Source organism: Anas acuta, chromosome 3 (assembly GCF_963932015.1).
Source record: "Anas acuta chromosome 3, bAnaAcu1.1, whole genome shotgun sequence".
Lineage (NCBI taxonomy): Eukaryota > Metazoa > Chordata > Aves > Anseriformes > Anatidae > Anas > Anas acuta.
In genome coordinates this window covers 50792480-50816663 of record NC_088981.1, presented here as the reverse complement: position 1 = coordinate 50816663, position 24184 = coordinate 50792480, and the positions used below count along the sequence as shown (strand labels likewise).

The 24184-nt window shown below is 38.8% G+C and overlaps 1 protein-coding gene and 1 long non-coding RNA gene across 5 annotated transcripts in view; one reads left to right on the top strand and one right to left on the bottom strand.

The window, feature by feature from the left end:
* Positions 1-24184, bottom strand: part of UST (uronyl 2-sulfotransferase) — a 167022-nt gene that overhangs the window by 90594 nt on the left and 52244 nt on the right. For all 3 annotated transcript variants that reach the window (XM_068677053.1, XM_068677054.1, XM_068677055.1), the window contains exon 2: positions 18805-18848. In XM_068677053.1, the coding sequence (XP_068533154.1) occupies positions 18805-18848 (44 nt within the window). The remainder of the gene's footprint in view (positions 1-18804; positions 18849-24184) is intronic.
* LOC137854070 (uncharacterized) lies at positions 7371-12508 on the top strand. 2 transcript variants are annotated; one of them, XR_011094944.1, is made up of 4 exons: positions 7371-7509; positions 7732-7889; positions 8503-8572; positions 9850-12508. It is a non-coding gene; the product is annotated as an uncharacterized lncRNA (long non-coding RNA). The 2 variants fall into 2 exon arrangements; XR_011094943.1 differs by lacking the exon at positions 8503-8572.

The following is a 24184-nucleotide window of genomic DNA, read 5'->3' as shown; positions in this document are numbered from 1 at the left end:
GAATACCATCTCTCTGAAGCTGAAGGTAAGTTTCTTTTTTGGCTCCAAGAACAGCAAACAGAAGGTCGAAAAGTTTGAAATTTCTTCTTTCAGTTATTTCTCAGAAATTCCTATTACAGTTTGACAACATTTATTATTATAATTATTATTGTTTTTGAGGCAAAGAAGGAGGGACCAGGGGTGCAGGTGGGGTATCTGTGTGGTTCTAACAGTATTTTTCCAAGGCACAACCAAAAGAGCAGCTCATAACAGTTAACTAAATGCTTTTAGACAGCTCAGGTATTCTAGAAGAGAAGTGCTTCACAAATAAGCAAAGCAACACGTCATTGATGGTGCTTTGTATGCTAGACTAACATGAGCAAATTTAGCATGTTAATTAAGAAGTTTTATTACTAGACATTGAAACCCAGCTTAGAGCAATCACAGGAATAATAAGGCCAGTAATACAGGAAGTGGTTTGGCTCAAACCCCAGATCACCTGGGGAAAGGTAACAGATCTACAGTCAAAACTTTCAAGGATGAAAGAATAGGACAACTGAGAGGTGAATATGATATCATGATTTGTGGGCATAAAAACCAACAGAATATGAAAACCACAAAGGCTGTCATTACAGTAAGTCCAGTGAGGAATTACGGCCACAATCTGCACCTAACATAAAATGACACCAAAGTCCAGAACTACCAAGTGTCTTCTACAACTATCTACAGGCTTGCCATGAGACCTGCCATGGATGGGTGAGCACCCACCTCTGCTCCATGCAGTGAAGCCTTACTTTGGCTATTTCCATTCAGACTGCTGACAAGGAAAAGGCTTTTGATTATTTCTCCAAATGAATATTTAGAAATAGCTTTCATTAACTGCCAGCTTACAAACTGAACTTCATTAAGCCTGCTTTCATACATTTGCACCAGCTGTTTTCCACTTCTGGAAAATGTCTGTCTTGCCTTTGAGGCAAAACAACCAATGTCAGGAGTGATGGACTCTTCTTTTAAACACAGTGTGTCCTATCACACTTCAGACATTTTTCATGCAGAAGCTTTCATTTTTTGCTACTTAATGAATTGTTTGGATTCAGTCATGGCAGACATGGTGCCCCAAGCACAGCAACGCCTCTTCTGTACTGTCCTTGCTGTGCTCTCTCCATGTCCGCTACAGATCTCCCTCACTAATGTAGGCACAGCACAACTTCGACAAGAGGCAAACAAGGCTTCCTCTGCAGGAGTCAGTGGGCACAACTAGCTTTCTGCTCATTCAGCTGTTTGGATTTCTTCAGTGACATTGAGATAAGGTCACTGTTTCTTATCCATTATGTATTGCATGCTAATTTTAGCTATTGCCTTAAAAAAACCCTTCTAGCTCCTAAATTTCAGCTGCTCCTTACTGGTAATGAAGAGAAGATCAATGAAGCACTGACCTTGCCAATACTAGTCTACTGCTGCTCCTGGGGATGCCAGTCTCTTAGCTCCATGTCACCCATGCTGCATCTCTTGGAATTCAGATCCTCAAAACACACTATAAAGCATTTCATTGTACTGCTTACTGACCAAATGCTACTGCTGTCTAATAGTCCACAATTTCCTTGCCTTAGACTAGATACCAAAGCAAAATGATGAGAAATTGCATGATGTTGTAGGAATCCATTATGCATAGCCATTCCTGCAGGATATACAAAAGACTCTCCTGTCTATTTTGTAAGATGAATAAAACTGATGTTTGTTATTTATCTTCTAAGAGCAGAGTATTCTGTCATTCCGGTATATATTTCTAATATGTCAGAAGTCAGAGTGTGATTGTTATATGCACTACAGTTTTTTTACATTTTTTTTTTCTTTTTTTTTTTAAAAAGAAAAAAAAGAAGTAAAAAGCAGTCTATTAAAGTAGAAATTCTGTGATTCTGTGTGATAAAACAAGCACATTGAGCTATTCTACTGATTAGGGTCACTACTGATCAGAGATGTTAGGAACAGATAAAACCGGAGTGAAAAGGAAGGAGTACTATTCCATATCAGATTTGAGATCTGCAGACTGCTTTAGAAGCTTAAATCATAAAACTGGGAAACCAAAAAGTGCAACGAGCAATTCAGTGTTCTAAAGAAAGCTGGATGCAGCCTTGTTTTGTTCCTGGATGATTTCCAAGGGCTATTCTATCAGTAAAAGGCACTGTGAAGTCACATCATCACATTAGACAGTTGGTATAGCAAATAGCAGCAGCATCTAATGCTATAGACCAAGAATCACCTGTTTTAAAGACCTTTAAATTGGCCAACGCTGTCAGGACCTCACGGTTTCACCTACAGCAGCACATGTATGGCACTTAGGGAAAGCTTGTTTTTCTATTAAGACAACTGCACAAAATGTTTCCTGACACAAGGCCTGCAATGTGGTTCTAGGCAAGACATTTTCAGCACAAGGAACAGGTCATGTGCCAAAGCAATGGTGTGTCTCAACCTACAGTTACTTTTGCTGGTGGTGCAATCATGTTTTCTAGCAGTAGGATTTCTAACATAACAGCAGTCACAGAAGGCACAGCAGGGCTTCTGGCACTTCTCGTGATATTGGAACAGCTAACAGATCTTCATCAGAGAAGGAAAATGCTTCCTCAGGAAACCCTTCAGATTACGTTCATAGAAGACTGCTAACAAAAATAAAAGGAGAAATCTAGATACCCTTACATATAATGGGAACATCATATATAATGTTGAATATTATATAAAGTGTTGGTCATTCATGGCACTTTGCTATCATTACTACACTTCAAGACCAAAAGAACATTACTATTGCTTCTAGTAGCAATGTTTAGGATATCCTTCACTGCAACATAACTATAAAAGCTGTGACTCCCCATATTAGCTGTGGAAGGGGTAGGTATTTGGTGATCACTGTCTTGCTTGAGCTTTCTCCAGTACATCTCATCTGCTGATTCAGCAAGTGAACATGGGCCCCATAAAACACACATAACACACCATGTCTTCACTATTTTGCCACACTTATGTAAAGGCTTTCTATGAGAAAACCAGCCCCCTTATTCTTTAATCAATCTTTCCTACAGAAGCTTTGCTTCCCATGAAATGCAAAATCCCATCCTCAGTGGTTACAGAACTCCAAAGGTGATGAACTGGATGGTGCACCAGTACCTAACCTTTGATACTGGTAAGAGTATGTAGGGGAGAGTTTGGAAATGTTAAACAATGCTTCATAATTATTAACTGCTTTGATTTTCATATCAGAGTTGCACTTTGCAAGACAGTGAGCAAAAATTTTTCTACATTGATACTTAATTCATTTCAAGTGAATTTTGCTGCACTCAGATTAAATTCAATTTTTAATGAAATCCCTGATTTTATTACCCAAAAACTTTTGGATGAAACTTATTAATAAAATTATTAAAAAAAAAAAAAAAAGAAAAGAATGAAAGCAAATAAAAGTAGGCCTTTGTAAAGTTTCTGTTCTAAGCACAAATAATTTTGCCAGCTAACATCTACTAATCAATTTTGGCCAGTTTTCACCTTTGTTTCTGAAACTCACCTTCTTATGTAATGCAGTTCTGCTCTGCATGCAGACAATAACCATGGCAACGCAAAAAAAAAGAAACTAAAAGCAAATGCTCACTACAGATAGAGAAAGCTGAAATAAAGGGCTATTATTTCCAGAGAACTGTTTAGTTTAAAGGAGGCCAATATATCAATGCCTTGATTGAGTAAACATGTGAATGCACTTGGGTAGAATCGGACAAGATTCAAGATAAACACTACAGCTCTAAGATTGCTTTACAAGAACACAATAATTAGCTGTAATCAGAACTTCACTTGTAGCACTGCTGAATGTGGCTAGCTTTAAGGATTCATTGCTGATGCTTTGCTAATGTTTTATCTATTAACGTCACCACTCCACTTACACACCTAAATGCAACAGAGAGTGTGCCCAATACACAAAGCCATGCAGCACAGAGGCTTTTGGTACTTAAACAAACTTTTGTTTAATGTGACCGGTTCTCTTAAGACACTGCAAATCTGCTTTCTGCATTTTAGAAAGAGATTAAGTAATTTCTTGGAAGAAGAAGTACTTCTTCTAGAAACCTGAGTTTGTATCAGGATGATCTAGAAATGCAAGACAGAGAAAATGAGGAACTTAAAAGGAAGTTTAAAAGAGGAACTCCTTTGTTTTCCCACTCACAATACCCACAACAGCAACAGTCAGACAATATAAGAGATCATGGCAGAAGAGACACTTGAAAAGAATGCTTCTTTTAGCGGAAACAAGATGGAAAAGAGAGGTTTGGGATTTATAAACCGCTAATTGGGTTACATTTCATTTTGCAATGGGAGTTGCACCATATAGGCTAATTGACTGAGGTGATGCTTGGCAACATAATATTCATGTAACAATGCATAACTTCAAAACAATTAGAGTGACTTTATTGAGCATGGCATCAAAGCCCAGAGGTAATAAAAACAATTCAAACATATAATTAATTTTGGAGTTATACAAATTGGTACTTACAGTTATAGAAAAGTAAAACCCACAGTATAATTGCAACAGCTCTTTTCAAGGAATTGAAAAGTTATACAACAATGTACTTGTCAATTCAAACTGTTTTTTTTTTTTCCTTTTGTTCCACAGTTAAAGAAGTTGACAAGAACCACTCTGAATGAAATCCACCAGAAGAAAAATTATGTTTATCCCAAAATGAATTTGTATTAAGGGTGACAACTATCAAAGAGCTCTTTAGGCCAGTAAGAATTTCCCCAGATAAATAACTCATGTCAGAGATGCACATACCCAAAAGCAGTCCATGATCTCCACAAATTTTGCAGGTAAGTGAATCACTCCAGTGACCACTGTCCTTATGTATAAGAGAGGCCTGAAGCTGATGCCCTAACTGGCTCCTCCTTTCTCAGCAGACACTAACTTGTGGTCAGAAGATGCTCCACCTTAGCCATGTGAATGAGGCCAACCAACACACACACAAGTGATAAGATTGTGAAAACAAACACTTGCTAATGTCACACATCTCTGTGTAATACCAAATCTTCCCTCTGCAACCCCTCCATTTTCTTCTTGCACCGCTGAGACACAATCATAAAACTTCAAAAATGGCTTACTGCATCAAAGCAATGGTCTGTTTGGCTCATGAGTGGTGGAAGATGCTCATTATGGAGAGCAAGCAACACCCACCACTGTCTGCAGACCATTGCTCTCCGACATTTCTCCTCCTCTTCCAGCACACCCAAAAGAAACTCCAGAATTTTGTTAACCACAATGCATTTCATTTTTACCTTATCTTCTACTGTTCCCCGTGAACACCCACCCTCATATTGTGGGTTTCAAGAAGACAGATTAGATTCAATTAAATTCAATTACTAGCTTTGAGATCTTAGATCCATCTGATGCCTCTCTTTCTGTGAGGTTTGTAACAAGCCTGTCACAGACTACTTAAAGACAATCATCGAGGCCAGTAAGAGATAGCATATTGCAAAGATAACTTCAGGAATTTCTCCCTCCACACCCCCCCCCAAAAAAAAAAAAAAATCCCTTTCCAAACAAAAATTACCTTATTCTCACTTAAAAGTGCCTAGAACAAAGAATTACTAACACGAAGATTTACCAGTAGAAAGCGTGGTTGAAAGGTGAAAAAGTTACCCTCCCTCTCTCCCAGCTAAATATCATAGACACAATTCTGTCAAGCACCACCATGCTTCTCTGGGCAATCTGTGCCAGCATCTCACCACCCTCCGAGTAAAGAATTTCTTCCTTATATCTAATCTAAATCTACCCTCTTTTGCATACAGGTTTTAGAAGCTGTGGATGCCCCATCCTTGAAGTGCTCAAGGCCAGGCTGGATGGGGCTTTGAGCAACCTGATTTAGTAGGAGGTGGCCCTGCCCATGGCAGGGGTGTGGAACTAGGTGGCCTTTAAGGTTCCTTCCAACCCAAACCATTCTGTGATTCTCTGGGCAGCCTAGCCTGTTCCAGTGCCCTACCAACATTAAAGATTTTTTTCCTTGTATCTAATCTTAACCTATCCTTTTTTAGTTTAAAATTGTTACCCCTTGTCATGTTACTACACTCCCTGATAGAGAGTCTTTTCTCATCTTTCTTTTAGGCCCCCTTTAAATATTGGAAGGCTGCTATAAGGTTTCGCCAGAGCCTTCTCTTCTCTAGGCTAAATAACCCCAGCTTTCTCAGTGCAATCATCCAGCCAATTACTTATCCACCAAGTGGTCCATTCATCAAATTCATGTCTCTCCAATTTGGAAACAAGGATGTCATGCAGGACAATGTCAAATGCTTTGCAAAAGTCCAGATTCTCAGCAGTATCTGTCTGCCTACCTGTAGAATGTAGTGGCAGTAGAAAAAGACAAGCTTTTGGAAGTAACCAACACTAAAGCAGACTAGACAGCATCATCCCCTTTACGGTTCACTGAAAATACACTTAAAACCACAAGAAAGATAAGGGTGAAGTTTGTTTGCAAAATCTGAAGTCCATACAGCTGCAGTGGAGCACTGAAAATAGGCAGCAGAATAAACAGAAGATTCTTCTGTTGCATCTTTATTAAGCAACTAATTCAATTGAAAAAGCATGACTTTTAAAAACAGAGCATTTCATCTTTTTGGCAGCTAACATATTTGGAAGAATAAGTTAAAACGTGTTCCCTAATGATTCAACAACCCTAAGTACCAAAATAATTGAAAACATAAGCATGAAGCACAAGCAACAAAAGAAGATTGGATGTAGACACAGTCCTCCCACTTACTAAGACAGAAGAAAACCGTTACTATAAAGTGTCTTTCAATGTTAGTGATTCCCAATTTGTCACACAGAATATATCTATATAGCCAATACCAAACCCTCCTATAGACATATATATGTTTTTTTCCTTTTTTTTTTTCTTTTTTTCTTTCTGGGAAGTACTGAACCCCTATAATTCTGAAAAGAGCTAAGACCAAAGCATAAAGATGTCTGCCTGTTAAATCTTGGATCAGATCCTATTACAAGATACCAGGTCCTATTACAAGATACCACATCTATACATACAGCAAATTGATACTTCAATAATATCAGTAACAACCTGTGAAAAGAAAATTGCAAAGAGCAAGCTTTCAAAGTTAAGGCTGAACCTTGTCAACACATTTGGCTTTGCTCATTTTATCCCTCATGTCTGATTTATTTTCCTACAACAGCAGCTTGCAGGTGAGCAAAACCTCTACTTCTGCCACCTGCTGCTCAAGATTTCCCAGAAAAGAGAACAGAGACCAAGTTTATTTCAGGTACGTGAAACAACCACGATTTTTAAATTCAGCACAAGCATACAAAGAGCGAAACAGACTGGTAAAGAGCAGATGTTCATTCAGATCACTTGGCAGTTTCAGGTGGTCATGGATATTAGGCAGCACCTTGAAGTGCGAGCAGACTCCTGGATCTAATCCCTCAGACCTGAATGGAAGTGGTGGCAGCTCCAGCTCCTCTTGGGGATGAAGCAGGCGAGAGGGAATCACCCTACCAAGCAGGTAATGACTGGGGCTACAGCTGGACACCTGCTAGATTAACCACATCTTGTCCTTTCACCCTTTCTTAGCACAGCATGCTTTTCAGCCTCCTCTTCATTCTTCTTGCTTTCCTCTGCAGTTGGCAACTTGTTCGCCTCTTCTGGGACCAAAATTAGACACAAATCTGTACCTTTTCACCCTAGCACCAAAGAGAACTGAACAACTACGCTTCATATCTTGCAGATGTCCCTTTTTAATACACATGAGAATGACATTTAAAAGAATCGAAGACTGTCTCTCGTATACAGAGAGGTGCAGAACAGAAAGACCTTACTCTTTTCCTGTGGTTTGACCTCTCTCAACCTTACATGGGAGTAAGCAGATCACAACAGAAAATAATGGTAAGGCTGTCATTAGTTCTCTTCTGAAAACCAGCATTTTAATCTCTTAGTAACAAAGCTCCTCACATTGTGCAATTCCTCTTGCTGGCACGTGCCTATCTCATAACAAGATAAAGGAAATCAGTGATCCAAATTGTTCACTGATGCTGGCAATTGAGAGAATGAGCGTGAATTCAGGTAGGTTAAAATTTTTCATGTCACTTCAATCAACCCAGCTTTCTACTTAGAGCTTTCCATGTACTATTGAAAAACCCTTAAGCTGCAGATTTTTTGCAAGCCAGATTCCAACTCCAGAGTACCTTCACATTTGTAGATATATATATATTTTTATATATATATATATCCATGAAAATAAAAATATTGGAACTGTAAAGTTTAAAACCAACTGGTTTTCCTCCTGAGCCCAGGGTTTTGTACACTGTGATGTGCTCAGAACACACTGGCACAATTATTCTCTGTTTAAGTAGTAAATCCTATCACATCCAACCCACATATTTATATTGGATACTTACAAAATAAGAGATATTAAGTAGCTAAGCCTGGTTTTAAAACTTTTTATAACACATTGTGGCATTGGAGTTCCCTTAAGTAACCTAACCTAACTACCTTGTAGCAGTTTCTGTGCTTCCAATGCAGTATTCATGAATTCACCCAGGGAGCCAATAATATTGGATTTGACTGTGGTGAGTGGTAGACTAAATAATTTATTCTTCTATATGCATTTGTCTTGCTTCACATTAAGGTTTAACTCTTTTGTATCTCTGTTGTGGTTGACTATCAGTCAGGCTGTAGCTAGTGTAACACATCATGGTTTCACCACTACCAAGGACCTGTCACACTGTGTCTCAGTTTGCCCTCCTACCCTTTACTTTAGCCCCTCTTCAGTACTTTCACATTTTATTTTAATGTTTCCAGCATGGTCTTAATCATGTCCGTATTTTCCATTGCACTCTGTGCAGGCACTTTACAAGTCAATTGCAGTGTGAAATAAATGTTGTTTATAGCCAAAAGTGAATTTTAATTTGTAACACAGGCCAGTTGTGCTGATACTGGCAGGCTGGCTCTAGGGTGCTCCTGCTCCACATGCTCAGAGGAACTCAAAGGACCTGGATTTCCTTCAGAGCTTCTGAAAGTAACAGATTCAAATCTGGTTCATCACAGTATGTCACCACCTGGAAGGAGCAACAAGTAGCGCCTACATGAAGGATGATGTACTGCTGGGCAACTCTTCCAGGGCCATTATTACTCACAGGGCCAGAATAACTTTCCAACTGACCAGAATTCACATCTGAGCCACAAATGTATCCCATGACTTTGGAGATGCCACATGCTGGAAGCCCAATATCAAGTGCTCCCATTTTACCTTCTTGCAGTCTGAAATGATGAATCTGGCTTGCTCAGGGAAACCAAACTTCATTCCTGCTGCCCAGAGGAAGACTCCTTTCCATTACAACGGAAGGAACTTCTCCCTGCACCTACTCAAAAATCCCAAATGGTTCCAGCAGCGAAGGGCTCCATGTTCCCCCAGGATGCCAGGGCATTATTGGTAACATCCTGAGAATTACCTGTTCACATCCCCACTGCCCCTGGCTTATATTACTCACCGAAACTCCTCCTCCACCTGAATTACCATGATACCATCACTTTTGCACTGGCCCACTCAAGACAAACTGTTCTCTTTGCTCAGTTCTGAGTCTATGGTTGACCACACATAGTTGAGCTCCCAATCTACTTTTTGATTAAAGCTCATGGTTGTTGTTGAAGTACTTCATCACTATTTACTGTTCCCTCAGCTATACTTTATAGTTAGAAAACTATACAGTAGAAAAGTGCCAGGAGCTACAATCTTGCTTTTTAAATCACTAGGCTTTCAAATTAACATTAGAATTCCTATTTGTTCTTCAGTTTTGCAAGCCTTTTTAATATCTGGGTTTTCATGGTTTTTTTTTTCTTCAAACAGAGTGGCTGGAAAAGGAATATTTTTTTCAAGTCAACAGAGATTCTTTCAGAATTGTTTAATGTTAATAGTTTGGGTTTTAAGAACATCATCAAGGAAGATGAAGCTTGTGGTAAAATCATGAATGTTACTACACTGAGTCACAAGGCTTAGAAACCTCCACCAAATCAGTTTGTCACTTTTACAAGATATCCTGTTGTGCTACTCTAATCCAGAATGGCAGATTTTTATTTTCTCCACTGGAGGTTTAGGTCATCCAGACCTAGCTGTAAATTGGACCTCAGTATTATGAACCAGCATTTCCTAAACAACATATAATCAAGGTGGACGTGATTTATTATATTTCTTATTTACCTGGCATTCTGTGGAGCCATGTATTTCTGCTAAGTTTCCTTACGTAGTGTAACATATGTCCGTTGGAATGTATTTGATACAACAGTATTCTTATTTGAGTGGATATGACTAAGTGACTATAATGTCCTTCTGTGCTATGTTAGTTTATGAATACATTCCTGTCACGAAGGGGAAGAACAGGAAGAATGAACTGGGCAGCTGGAAATTTGAAACTGCAATCTGTAAAAGATCTTCATATGCTGTGAAATAATCTGCAAGGATGCTTAGCAGGTGAACAAAAATCAACTCGGTAGAAATCATGTACTAAATTTCAATGAAAATACAGAGCTCTATTAGCTTCAGAAGTGGGGACACTAATGCCTTGGACAGTTTATTAGTTATTGTACATGGTATAAAACAAAACCTACAGGTCAAAAAGTTGGTGATACCAGAATTTTTCTGTTTTGTGTAATACTGGAGTGACTGCTGTGTTAATGCCATAAGCAAGAAAAATCCACCTTTAACTATGCATGCAGCTGGACAATTAGAGTACAAATCAAATACAAGACACTTTCGAAGCATCTTTGAAATAAGTTAGATGAAAACTACAGACTGCTATCATTCACAAAATCTGCAGCCCTGCTGTTGTTCAGTCTTTTGAAATTGAGAGGCTGAAAATGTAAGGCTTAGTAAAAAGAAAATTCTCTATTGTTGGAACATTTTCAGGATATCAGCATGCATAGTATCCCTCATGGATTTATCTTCTTGTGACAGGCAGTCTGGCTTTAATTTCCCAAGTCTCTTTGTACTGTCCATTTACTATCAATCAATCTTCCCATATGAACATGTTTCTGATATACTATGAACTGAAGAGGAAAAAAATAATTAATGATCTTCTCTATTTTGGGGAAAACCAGTGGAAAACTATTTATTTTCCTGAAGGTTCTATATCAGTAAATGAATATGAACAAAACAAACAAATTAGTGCTCTAGAACTATTCAAATATTTTTACAACACAATTCAGACTTAATAGTGCAGATTCTAATGTAGCTTTTGGCAATGTCTCTCTAATACTAGAGGGCTACATCATTCACCAGCTATAACTTTAGGAGGATTTCAACTGATTATAAATAATATACAAGGGTGTAATCTTCTGGAAAATCAGATTTTTATTCTCTTGAGATACTGTAATTTATAAGCAAGAACACAATTTCAGAAGAACATAAAATAATGATTGCCAATATTTCAACTACTCTTTTACAACCCTCTAATAAAATTAAGGAAATTGACAAGTATTTTATACGTATTTTTTAAATCTAAGTATTTATTGATTGTACTAGGCTCAGAAGCCCAGTTATACAGTAAAACAGTACTTCAAACTGTGAAGAGTGGTCCTTGTTGTTAAGACACAGAATTCTCTTTTAATATTTTGATTTTATCATCCATGTAATAAGTCTTGCAACTGCAGTAAGTTACTTACTGTATTTTAGCATTTCTGAATTCTGACAATTTTGGCTAGGTGAAAACTTTCACACTGCACAATCATGTCGTAAACAGCTCTTCTCTCCATAAGCAGGACAGGCTATTTTTAAATCACTGAAATTTCTGCCTTCCTCCCTCCACCCTCATCCAGATTGACTGTTTCTCTGTGTTTAACCTAGACTGCAGTAAACTATAGGATGGCTTGCTTCAAAGATTATCCGCCATTAACAAGAACAGAGAATTTAAATACTATCAAAACCACAGACACTTCTGATTCACAATTTTAAAATTCCTAATAAGCATGTATCTGAAAGAAACCAGTCTTTTTTTGTGTATTTTTTAAAGTCAAGTAATTCATCCCTAACAAATTGATCACTTAATAGCGCATAGCACTACAGGAGTAGAAACCCATGCTCTCAAAAAGATTGCTAGCAATAAAGCAAAAGTTCAAGTGAAACAGGAAGTATCCACTCAAAAAATATCTTAACAAAGGAAAATATACAACTCTTGGCTGTTATCCTTGTAATGCTACCAAATAATTGGAAAAAAAAATGAAGTTGGCAAACCTGATGGATATGAAAACTCAAAGTAATGGAGGCAATGCTGACATCAAGACAAAATAAAATAATTAAAAGAAAGTATGTATTTGATAGCTGTGTGTGGCAATGAATGGGCACAGTGCATATCAAAGGCTGCTCAAGATTTCTGCTATATTTTCCTGTAGTCTTGATCCATATGGAAAACATGAACAATTAGTGCAAGACTAGTAGGTAATAACTAAAATAATGGTGTAGAAGGAATTTGTCCACTTTGCAGCTTCAAACAACAAAATCAATTTAAATTTTATTTTGTGCATGCGTTTTTGTTGTTGTTGTTGTTTTGACCTCATCCTGACCCACATCCATTTTTGTGTTCACTTAAAGCTTTGAAGTACTGTCACACAAGTGCTAAGGACAGGACTTTACTGACACCTAAACAGCTGCCAAAAGCCATGACAGGCATCCCATGGGAAAGCCATCAAGAAAAAGAGAAGGGACCACTTGAAAGTCATTTGTCATCTGTGTGCACAGCTCCTTTACACATATATATCAGCTGCACCAAAAGAGGGATGTATCCTGATGCTCTTAGCAAGTTCTCAGGGGAGAAGATCTCATCAGTAAAAACAGTAGGTTTGATGAAGATCACATCATTAGCCCTCAAAGGTCAGGTTCACCCCCATGGATGGAGAAAAAAAATCTGATTCGCTAAGGAAATAGCTAGAACAAATATTAGAACAGAGTACACAATTTTTATTCACTGAAATGCTCACACAAGAAAAAAAATCAACTGAACATCATCTGCCACTAATTAGCATCAATTTCACAAGTGTTTTTTTACAATAGGCTAGAGTCATTGATAGGCATTACTTAGATTCTGATCTACATGGAATGGATAAACAAACGATCACCTTGCAAAAAGCTTAAAATTAACCTTTTCAGATGTTTATAAGGAAAACAAACAAACAAACAAAAACAACAAAAAAAAAAGAGAATGAGATAGACACTCAAACCAGGAAATCCAATGCTTTAACTTCAAGAGTTATTTTTTACTGATAGAATAGGAGGTTATATTTGGCTCAACTGTATTCCCTTTTTATCTGCCACATGCTAATAATACCAGCAAGATCAGGCTATGTTAGTGTTACTGGGAGTTGTTTCTACTTGCAGAAAAGCACAGACAGATCTATTTTAGAACTAGAGAAAGTCTAAGATTAGTAAATCACTGGTTAAGTCTTCAGTTCCTAAGGACTAAAGAAGAGTGGCCTATGCTAGGTGTGTTACCTTCATACCACTGGCACGTTTCCCTTAACAATGAAGGAAGCCTCAGCTGAGGGAAGATTGGAAAAGCTGGCTGAATGAGATGTAAAGGGAGAACTAGAGCCACCTTGGTGATACTGATCTGTGGCACTGAACAAAACCTTCCTTGCCTACCTGCACTGGGAAAACTGCTGATGATACCTTTACTTGAAAGAGCAACCCAGAACCTTGACCTTCTGACATGTAAGCATGCTATTCCTTGTTCAGAGAAAAGTTGCTCCTTTCAGTTCTTCCACTGGGAAAAAAAATGGTACGTAAAACAAAATTTAAAAAAAAGGCACCTAGCTGTGATGAAAAGCCAAAACTAATATGATTTACAGTAAAATATTAGAATAAATTCTGCAAAACAGCTACTATTCAGTGAGTATCAGCTGTTGGTGGCTTTCTTCTACAACTACATATCACTAATGCTAGCTATCATTCATTTCAACCCTGGACAATGAATTGTTGTTCATTAACTCCATTCCTATTTTAAAGTAGACACACAAAATTAGAAACCCTTTGATTCTAAAAATCACCTCATAAACCTACCAAATACCCCCCTCATGTTTTCATTTCCTTCATGGCATGTTGTAATTCCCTCTGATTAATGCAGCTGGCATTAGGAAAACACTGGAGAGCTTCACATAACAGTGCCAAGTAGGACTGACCCCAGTTGAATGAAGCAAGACAAGGATACACTTCCCAGGATAAGTGACTGCCAGGAATCCAAGAAACAAATCAAGGGCTTTTTTGTCTATTCATTATGCATACTAATAAAGAAAGCTGTATCGTGTATAGAAGCCATGCATAGCTTCTATAAGTACATGAGGTAAGTCAGTGATAAAAGGAAGACTAGGGAAATTGTGGGCCTTCTCTAGAAGGAAATGGGAGACCTGTCTACCTGAGATATGGAGAAGACTGAGGTATTCAATGACTTTTTTGCTTCAGTCTTCACTGTCAAGAGCTCTATCCACACAGCCCAAGCCCCAGAAGGCAAAGACAGGGACTGGGAGAATGGTGAACCATCTACTGTAGTGAAAGATCAGGTCTGAGACCAGCTTAGGATCCTAACGGTGCACAAGTCTATGGGACTTGATGGGATACATCTGTGAATCCCAAGGGAACTGGCAGATGTAGCTGCTAAGCCACTATCCATCATATTTGAGAAGTTGTGGCAGTGAAGTTCCCACTGACTGGAAGAGGGGAAACACAAACCCCATTTTTAAAAAGGGAAATAAGGAAGATCGAGGGAAGTGTTGGCCAGTCAGTCTCACCTCATGGCAAGATCCTCCTGGAAACTATGCTAAGGCACAAGGAAAGTAAGTAGGTGATTGGTAAGTCAACATGGCTTCACTTATGGCAGATCATGCTGGACAAATCTGGTGGCTTTCTTCAATGGGGTTACAGCATTGGTGGATAGGGGAGGAGCAACTGACGTCATCTATCTAGATTTGTGCAAAACATTTGACACTATCCTGTACAATACCCTTGACTCCAAATTGGAGAGACATGGATTTGATGGATGCTCGGTAAGAAAGTTGTCTGGATGGTCACACTCAAAGAGTTGTGATCAACGGCTCAATGTCCAGGTGGAGATCAGTGACGAGTGGTGTTCCTCAGGGGTCAGTACTGTGACCAGCATTGTTTAACGTCTTTGTCTGTGACATGGACAGTGATATTGAGTGTACCCTCAGCAAGTTTTCCAATAACAACAAGCTGTAGGTGCGGCTGACATATTGGAGAGAAGGGATGCCATCCACAGGGACCTGGACAGGCTTGAGTGGTGGGCCTGTGCAAACCTCATGAAGTTCAACAAGGCCAAGCACAAGGTCCTGCATCTGGGACAGGGCAATCCTAAACACAGATACAGGCTGGGCAGAGAATGGATTGAGAGCAGCCCTGAAGAAAAGGACCTGGAAATGTTGTTTTTTGAGAAGCTTAACATAAGCAGGCAGTGTGCACTTGCAGCCCAGAAAGCCAACCGTATTCCGGGTTGCACCAAAAGAAGTGTGGCCAGCAGGGTGAGGGGAGGGAGCCTATGGGGGACTCATGTTGGAGCAGTTTGCTCCTGGGGGATGGACCCCGTGGGATGGAGACGTGTGGGAGCAGTTCTTGAAGAGCTGCTGCCTGTGGGCAGCCCCCGCAGGCTCAGTTGGGGAAGGACGGCATCCTGTGGGAGGGACCCCATGGGGAGCAGGGGCAGAGAGTGACCATGAGGGAGTGGCAGAGACAAAGCCTCAGGGACTGACCGCAGCCCGTTTCCCTGTGCTGCACCGGGGAGAGGAGATAGAAGAGGGTGTATGGGGAGAGGAGGGGGGGAGGTGAAGGTGTTTTTAATTTGCTTTTAGTTTCTCACTGCTCTAGTCAGCTAGTGATAGGCACTACATTATATTAATCTCCCTATGCTGAGTCTGTTTTGCCTCTGATGATAATTGTTGAGTGATCTCCCTGTCCTTATCTTAAGCCTTCAGCCTCTTCCATGACATTTTCTCCCTCTTTCCTCTGGGGAGGGGGAGTGAGAGAGTGGTTGTGGTGGAGCTCAGCTGTGTAGGAGGGTAAAACCACATAATCTGTTATCAGTGTATCTAAACACAGGCAAATACTTCAAAAAGCAAATTACCTGTGACTAATACAAGGCTATATCCCGCTATTCCATTGAGCTATCCACCAAGCTTTCAGGAGTGAGGATGATTACATAAAAAGCCCTAAAAACTTTACTGACCATGTAGGCAGCTAATCACAGATTACCTACACAATCAATCACCTATGTACCTAATCAGCTGGCCTTTCTAGAGACAGCTGAGTTCCAGCTGGATGAGGCTGTGTTCACACAGCTTCAAACTATGTGTTTAGAAAGGCAAGGAAATTTTCCCAATGTAAACAGGAAAGTGTCTGGGTTGGATAAATCTGGCCAACGGCTACTATCCATTGGGGCATAGTTGCTATCCACAGTACTTTTCATCAGCAAAACAAAATTCCTGAAGTAAAAGTTACCAAAATGTTAAATCTGAATAAAATTTTCAAAATTCAGAACTCTTATTTAGATTAGTGCTTTTTCCCAACTGGTACATCTAAGCATAGTTCAATGCAAATGCAAGCATGACAAATACAGGTCTGGAATAAACATTGCTTTATTCTTTGGAGCTGAGGGTTCACTGTGGAGACCAGGCAAACACAGTCATGGAGGCTGATGTACTTCTGGGAAATGGAAGCTGACTACCTGAATAATTAGGAAAAAATTTAAAGACCACAAGATGGTACTAATTGAATTTTAAGTATGGAACATTTGCTTAGCTTTAGACTTCCCCTCTACCTCCCTCTCACCCCAATCTCAGTTAATAATGATTAAGTTAACAGGTGATTAAATCACTCCTGTATCCAGCCATTTGTATTTGCATATGCAGAAAACATGAATAACTTCTGTTCTTTGAGGAGACAAAACTCAGAAGTCCACCATCCCTCTTTAATTGGACTGTGTGAACTTGAGTGTAACAAATTTCCACGTACTTGCTGAAAGTTACAGATCTCATGCACACATTGAATTTGCAGGGAAAAAAAATAAAGTGAAGAATCCCAGTAGCTTGCTTTCATTGAGAACTGAGCTAAATCAAATTTGTTTCCACATTACCCTACTTCCTCTGACCAAACGCCAACCGTTTCACCACACTATCTTACACATGTGGTTGAGCATTTAAAGTGAAGGCATTTAAACTGAAGGCTCAAGATGTGATTTCATGGTCACTTTAAACAGACATGAGTGGGAAATGCCATCAGAATGAGTGGCTCTTCACCTCCACCCCATCTCTAACTCCTCGTACCTGCTGCACTGGCATTCACAGTGGGCCACATCAGTGAAGCAATCTGTCTGAAAACTAAACTAGAAGAAATATGCATTTTTAGGTAACTGCTCCAGCTCCCTCTCATGAACAGTTGTATCAGCCCAGTGGGAATCCTGCACCACTGTGAAAAATGACCCCTCCATCAGCACACTCCACTTTTTTGGCGTGAAGTGATCATAGAATCTCACCTTTTGACGAGGAGTTCTTAAAGTAGGTAAAATTTCTACTGAAAGGCCAAGAGAGCTCAGAAAAGCATTCAAGCATCTAAGTCCCATTAAAACAACATTACTTCAAGTATGCCCCCTTCCGCTTTGGTGTTTTACAAGTAACAGTGCAAATTCAGCATAATTTGGAAAGGAAACTTTCATAAAAAATGCACCCTGAAGTGTTACAGTTGCACAGCAAAAGACTACAAAACCACAGTTCTGCCCAAATACCTCAGTAAGATAACACACTGTACCAGCAGAAATAAAGTCAGTCTGGAGAAATTAAAAACAGCAGGAGAATTTTTTTTTTTTTTTTTTGAAAATGCTACTATGCAGAAGGAGTTATTAGAGCCTTGCTGTCTGGAAAGACAGATACAAGATAGTATCAAATCAGGTTTTAGAAAATAAACCAGCAAAAAAAAATCAAAACAACACAAGAGACCCTAAATTTCTGCTTCCACTTCCACTTCTTCCTCTTGAAGAACCATCACAATGTTGGCTCTCAGCTGTAATGTCATGAGATGCCATGACTACAGTAAGGGTGTAGACAGCACCACACAGACATACTTGATAGAAAAAGTATATTCTACCCCCATAAAATGGCTCACTATGTACATTTATTAAATATATCCTTCCACTCTTCTTGAAAGGATTGCTCCTGCAGCAGAGCCCATACTTCAGGAACTACTACCAGCAAAAAGGCCATCTTCACTTCCCTTATTAGCTCTCACAGTGGTGTCAAGCCTCCTGCTGCATACTTGCAATGCTATAACCATACAAATATTCATACAAAATGAAAACAGTTATAGATCGGACGTTCTAGCATGAATACAGTTTGTCCTACAATGAAAGTAGTTCACCAGGAGTTGAGCATTTGCAAGCAAATACTTTGCAAGAAAAACAACATTGCGACAACTGGTATGATTTCCAAAACAATTAAGGGATGCCTGTCCAAGAGAGACAAATCTTGTCTTTGCATGACTTTGCTGACAGAAAAAATTCATCACTAGAATCCTATCTCCCCTTGACTCAATGACAAAAATCCCATTAGTTTAATCACCCAGACATTTAACCCAAGTTACTTACAAATGCCTGAGAACACTGGGAAAAAAAGTCAGAAAGGCCAAGTGCTGTTGATGTAAACTCAGCAGGGCTGTTTTGCACATATTCCAGAGCAAGTAAACATACTAAACGTTAAAAAATAAAACGAAAGAAAGCAAAAGCAAGAAGAAAGCAAATGCAAAATAAAAGCAGCTCACCTTTTGAGGGGGTGGTCCGTGGTCATCCAAGTAAGTGGAATTTCCTACAAAAAGAAGGGTGAAAATAAATAAAACTCATCCAATGCAACTTCAAAACTTGCCAATGCATGGGAACAGTTACCTTTATTGCATCGGTTCTGTGGTGTCAAATAATTCAAGGAAAATAAATACCCTCTGCTTTAACTTCCGCTTCAAATGAGAAAAACAGTATTAATTTGATTTGGCTAAATTTATGATAAAAGGTTAGATGCACTTTTTCTTTTTTTTTTTTTTAAGCATAAAATTAAATGGGCCAAGGCAGCTTTAATTAAACAGTCATGGCATTCAATTATTTGCATGACAAAAGTTGTCAGCTGCACCCTGGTACACTTCAAGCAAATGAATACAGTTAACCTCAAAAAGATTCTTAAATAGTAAAGTATCAAAGGCCTTCAACAGATTTTTCTCTGATGTAGTTCACAAGCATTCACTATCTTCCTTCTAACAAAGGTTTTTCCCAACCTCCAAGCTGCACCTTTGTTCCTAAGCAGTACAGATGGAATAGGATCTGTATTCTGATGTGATTATACATGTATGTGCCTTTCCAAGATGCTCTTTTAATTCAGAAAAAAAAAAAAAAAAGCTTCTGAAATTCTAAATTGCTCTCTTTTTAGGTAGTTACAATAGAAAAGGCAGCATTTTCAGACTTTATACCTATTACTTGCACACACACACACTGATAAATAAAATAATCCCTCCCACACTCATCCACATGATGTCTCCTCTCCAGCTGTCCTTCCTGAACCCTTCTGCTGATGAAGTATTAACTATGAGCTTTCCCAACATGTCCCAGCAGAGGATAAAACCTTGGCGCAGGCCGAGAAGTTCACTGCCATGCATACATATCCTCCAAGTCATCCTCATATCAAAGACAGCAAAGATACCTCTGTACTAATCTTACATCCGTATGGACTATGAGAATAACTTTTAACAAGTGTCTACTAAATATTCAAACATGATGTTGGTGAGGTTTTTAAAAAGCATGGTCCCTTAAGTGAGCATCTCTACTCTTGGGGCGTTGAAGGAGCAGCAGATGATGCCTCTGGGGGAACACGAGATAGGTGGGGGGAAAACAACTTGCTACCAAAGAGCTACTCTCTCTTGTCAATCTGGCCAAAAGGATGGTGTATCACATGATTTTTGAGAGTGCCACAAACAAACAAACAAACAAACACAAAGAACTGGGTCTAGGAGGCCAACTTTTCTGCAGCCAACAGCCACCTTCTATACGATTTAACTGTTCAAGTGCTTCCATGACTCTGATGCAGAAAAACTCAACTTTCTACATATTTGACACAAATATCCACCCTCTGAATGACACAGCTGATTATTTTAATGCCATGGATAATTTCAATCATCCCCTATATCCATGGATGAAAAATTTCTGCTATCCTTTCCTCTGATATGGTTCTAACCGCCAGGATAGTCTTCCCGTGCACAGACTGCTAACGGAGTCTCCTGTATGACCTTCTGGTAAAAGAGCCACCTGTACACACAGAGATGGTCTTGAAAATAAGCTTTTCAGAAAAATGTGGAGTTATACATTGGAGTGGTGCAAATAAAGCCCTGTTAGTGCTTCTCCTCCTGCACTTACTCAGAAGTTAATTTTCCTGTAGGATCAGGCTTCATAGCAACTTTCACCTCTTTGTCATTAATCAAGCTGAAATACTGTTACTTTGTCATTAGCAAACACCCATCACAGCTCATTTTGCTGAGGAGAAGGATTTGAAATTGTCTTCTATTGAGAAACAGATAATTACAGCCATTGTTTATATGATATCTTAGACTGCAGCGTCAAGAGAATCTGAAATATATTACAATAAACATTGTTGAGTTATCCTTTAAAATCAAGGAGCCAATAACTTAAGCAATTTCACTTTCCTGTATCACTAACCTATGTTCTTGGTATGCATACTGCATTTTCCTTCCTGTGTCAGTTTTTAGTTATTACAATTAAATCCAAATCTTCCTGGCATCGAACATGTATCCTGCAGACTTGATTTCTGTTATTTTTTATTTGTATATTTTTTAAAGCACAGTCTAGTTACTGCTGTATCCACTTTTCCACTTTAAGACAATAGTAAGTTTTGATCCATTTTATAAAGCTCTTTTTCATGGAAATTTCTTACTCAAATCTAGAAGTAACAACTGGCTATATAAAATAATCACAAGACTGACACAAGTGGTCAAGCAAATTCAGAGTACTGGTTTGAAATCCAGTGAGAATACCTTACAAATCAAGAGAAGGGGATGGAAAGCTACAGAAATTCACCACTCCCTTACACAGCCCCAAATGCCATGTGCTGAATTAGTTTCCTTCTCCTGCCAGTACTTCTGCTTGGGCTCCTCAGGCATATAAAATGGAGCTGATTTCAGCATCCACAGTGTGCCAGACCAATTCAATAGTCTGAATTCTTTTAGGTTCATGTTTAAAATGAGTATTTGTTTTCAGTAATAAAAGTGAAACCTTTTGCTGTATGATTCATACCATACCCTTAGTAAAAACACTAAAATAATTCAACAAACCCAGCTGTGATGGCGTGGACCAAGCAGGCTCTGTGGTCTGTCTGCCAGCTCCTTAACCCTGTGAAGCCCTTCCCATGCTCTCATTGAGCATCTTATCATGGAAGATGTCATTCCCTTTGGCCAGCAAAAGTAGGGCAACACTACTTGAGCCTTAACATGTGCAGAAATATCTTGAAAAATACACACCAAGCTCAGAATATTTTTGCAGAATACCTGCAGAAAACAGTAATTTCTAATACAAGAAGAGGCAATTCATGTTACACATGGCTCCTAAGTTAGGTACCTACAAATTGTATGAACTTTTAGTGCCACTTCTCAGAAAATACATATCAGACTATGTTAATTAAAAATACAAAAAAAAAGAAAAAAGAAAGAAAGAAAAATCAGCATGATAGGTATTGCAACAGTGAAGAAACATCAAGGTAAAGCCAATCTATGAACTATTTTCTACTACGAGATGACACAGAAGTACAAAAAATGGAAGTTGCATAGTAAAAATCAGGAACTTAGGAATGACTACCATAAACTCTGAAACCACTGTTCATCAGGCTGAAGTGTTTATTGTAACTACATCAACACAACCATCTAATCTCAGATGGAGAATATGATTATGCAGCTTTTATATGCTCTGGCAGACAACAACTAGAACATTATACAAATATGCTTTTGACATTACTAAGTGTCACAAGAAGAGAAAATGTTTTCTGTGGTGCTGCTTTCTGTGTGAAGTGATAGAAGTCAACGGTTTTTCATTAAGAATCTACTCTGTTCTCCTGAAACAACCTATTTCATTAAATTATTAATAGGATTTTTCTGAAACCCTTTAATAAACCTTTAATAAAGCTTTTGTTCTTGTCTGTCATCCAACGAGACACTTAAAGATTTTTTTTTTTATGGAACAGAGTGTTTAGTCTTTAAAAAAAATAAATAAATCTGCCTTATAACTTTTTCTGCCTTCTTTTAATAGCACGATAGTCAATCATTAGAAACAACAAAGCAGACAGAATAATCAATGGTCAAAACAGTGGTATTATGCATTCCACAAACACACTCAGCAGCACACTTGCACTGACTGAACACAGTCTTTTCCAGTGTCTCAGGAAAAAAAAAAGAGTCCAGCTTTATTACAGAACATGGTGAATATATGGAAGCAGTCCAGTTTTCTCCATAATTTATTATCTTTGAGGTTAAGTGAATCAGATGTATGCAAAATCTTTGGGGAAACCTTGTGGTTATGTTCCTTTTTTCTTGGAATCACTGAAGTGTGGGGGTTTTTGCTTGAAGCAAGCCAAGTTTAAACAGAGAAAGATGGTCAGTCTCCAGGATTAAGGACAAACATGACTGTGTGCAGTTCATAACCACAGAAGACAAGATTAATTGCAATCCTGGAAAAACATCTTAAAAAAAAAAAAAAAGAAAAAAGACTGGAGAGTATGGGAAGAGGTGGTAAATGGGCTTATGTATGAACTGAAGATCCTTTGATAGTAACTGAACCACAATCACTGCATTTGAACAATTTAGATATCATATGGAAAGAAATGGTCAGAGATGAAGGGAGAAAGCCCACATGGAAAATATGGCATTTTTACTATTTTCCTGGAGCAGGTTTTTCCCTTGGTGGGGATCACAAGAAGTGGTCTAAGGGAACTGGGATGCAGTTACTGCCAAATTTATCATGTCTTCTGAAAACACCACTTTGTTCTCTTTACTTGGTTACTGTCTCAAATTTCTACTAGCCAATGTAATCTTTCTTGGCATACCGTCTACAAAATAAATGAAAGTGCCAATGACTACTCAGAAGAGGATTAGTTCTGCTCTGCTTTCAGCCAAAAGTTATTTAAACAAGAATCTGAAAAGCCACTCACAATCAAGATCAGTTCATGGCTCCCCAGTGCCAATCGTCAGTTTGTACTACACATTTTCCTCACTTTCTCTTTTCTTTCCACCATGAAAAATTTCCCAGGACGGGAAAGACTGCGGAGGCTCCACCAGTAGGAGCATTAATTTGAACAGGATGCCTGTGGCCGGCAGCAGGTACCAAGACCAGCTGGGACTGCCAGAAACAACAGACTGAAGGTGCTGGGGTTGTCCTCAGCCTTCTGCGTTTTATAGGTCTTTTTTTTTTTTTCCAAGGGAGCAGTGGACATCCTCAGAAATGTTGTGGATTTTTACACATCTGAAATAATACCATGTTCTTAGTCATCATTTCCTGGAGCCCTTTATGGATCAAAGGCAGGAAGGGGGATATGGACTACAACCTGAAAATCAGCAGCTTAGCAGTCTGATGTTGCCCAGCTCAAATCTAATATAGAAGGGAAACCCTCTGATTGCTGAGGTCAGCAGAGCTGTACCAGCCTCAACAGAGGGATTTTTTTCACAGGTGTACAGAAAAGATTAACATAGTAAAACCCTAGTGTCCAGTCTGCACTGCAACACACAGTGATTCACTACAATTTCTTCCATTAAATATAAAAGGTCCTGTACCTACAAGCGGTTTCCTCAGCTTAAGACTAACACCTGTCAAAATTTTCATTTTGAAGATGGAAAAATGTACAGCCCTATTTCTAAAAACATTCTGAAATGGATTTTTCTGCTTCCTTTTTTGCCTTTCAAAACATCTTAGTTATTTCTCATTTTTTAAGTCATAAATACCCCCAAAATAACCCCAAAGCTATGTATTAATTCCATGTCACTGCACGTAATGAACCTGGAAGATGACTAAAATGCTTTACTTTCCAGTCACTGAACCCTGGAAACTTCATTAAGATATAATTCAGATTTGTTTACCTGCAAGTTTGCTCTAATACAAAGAGGA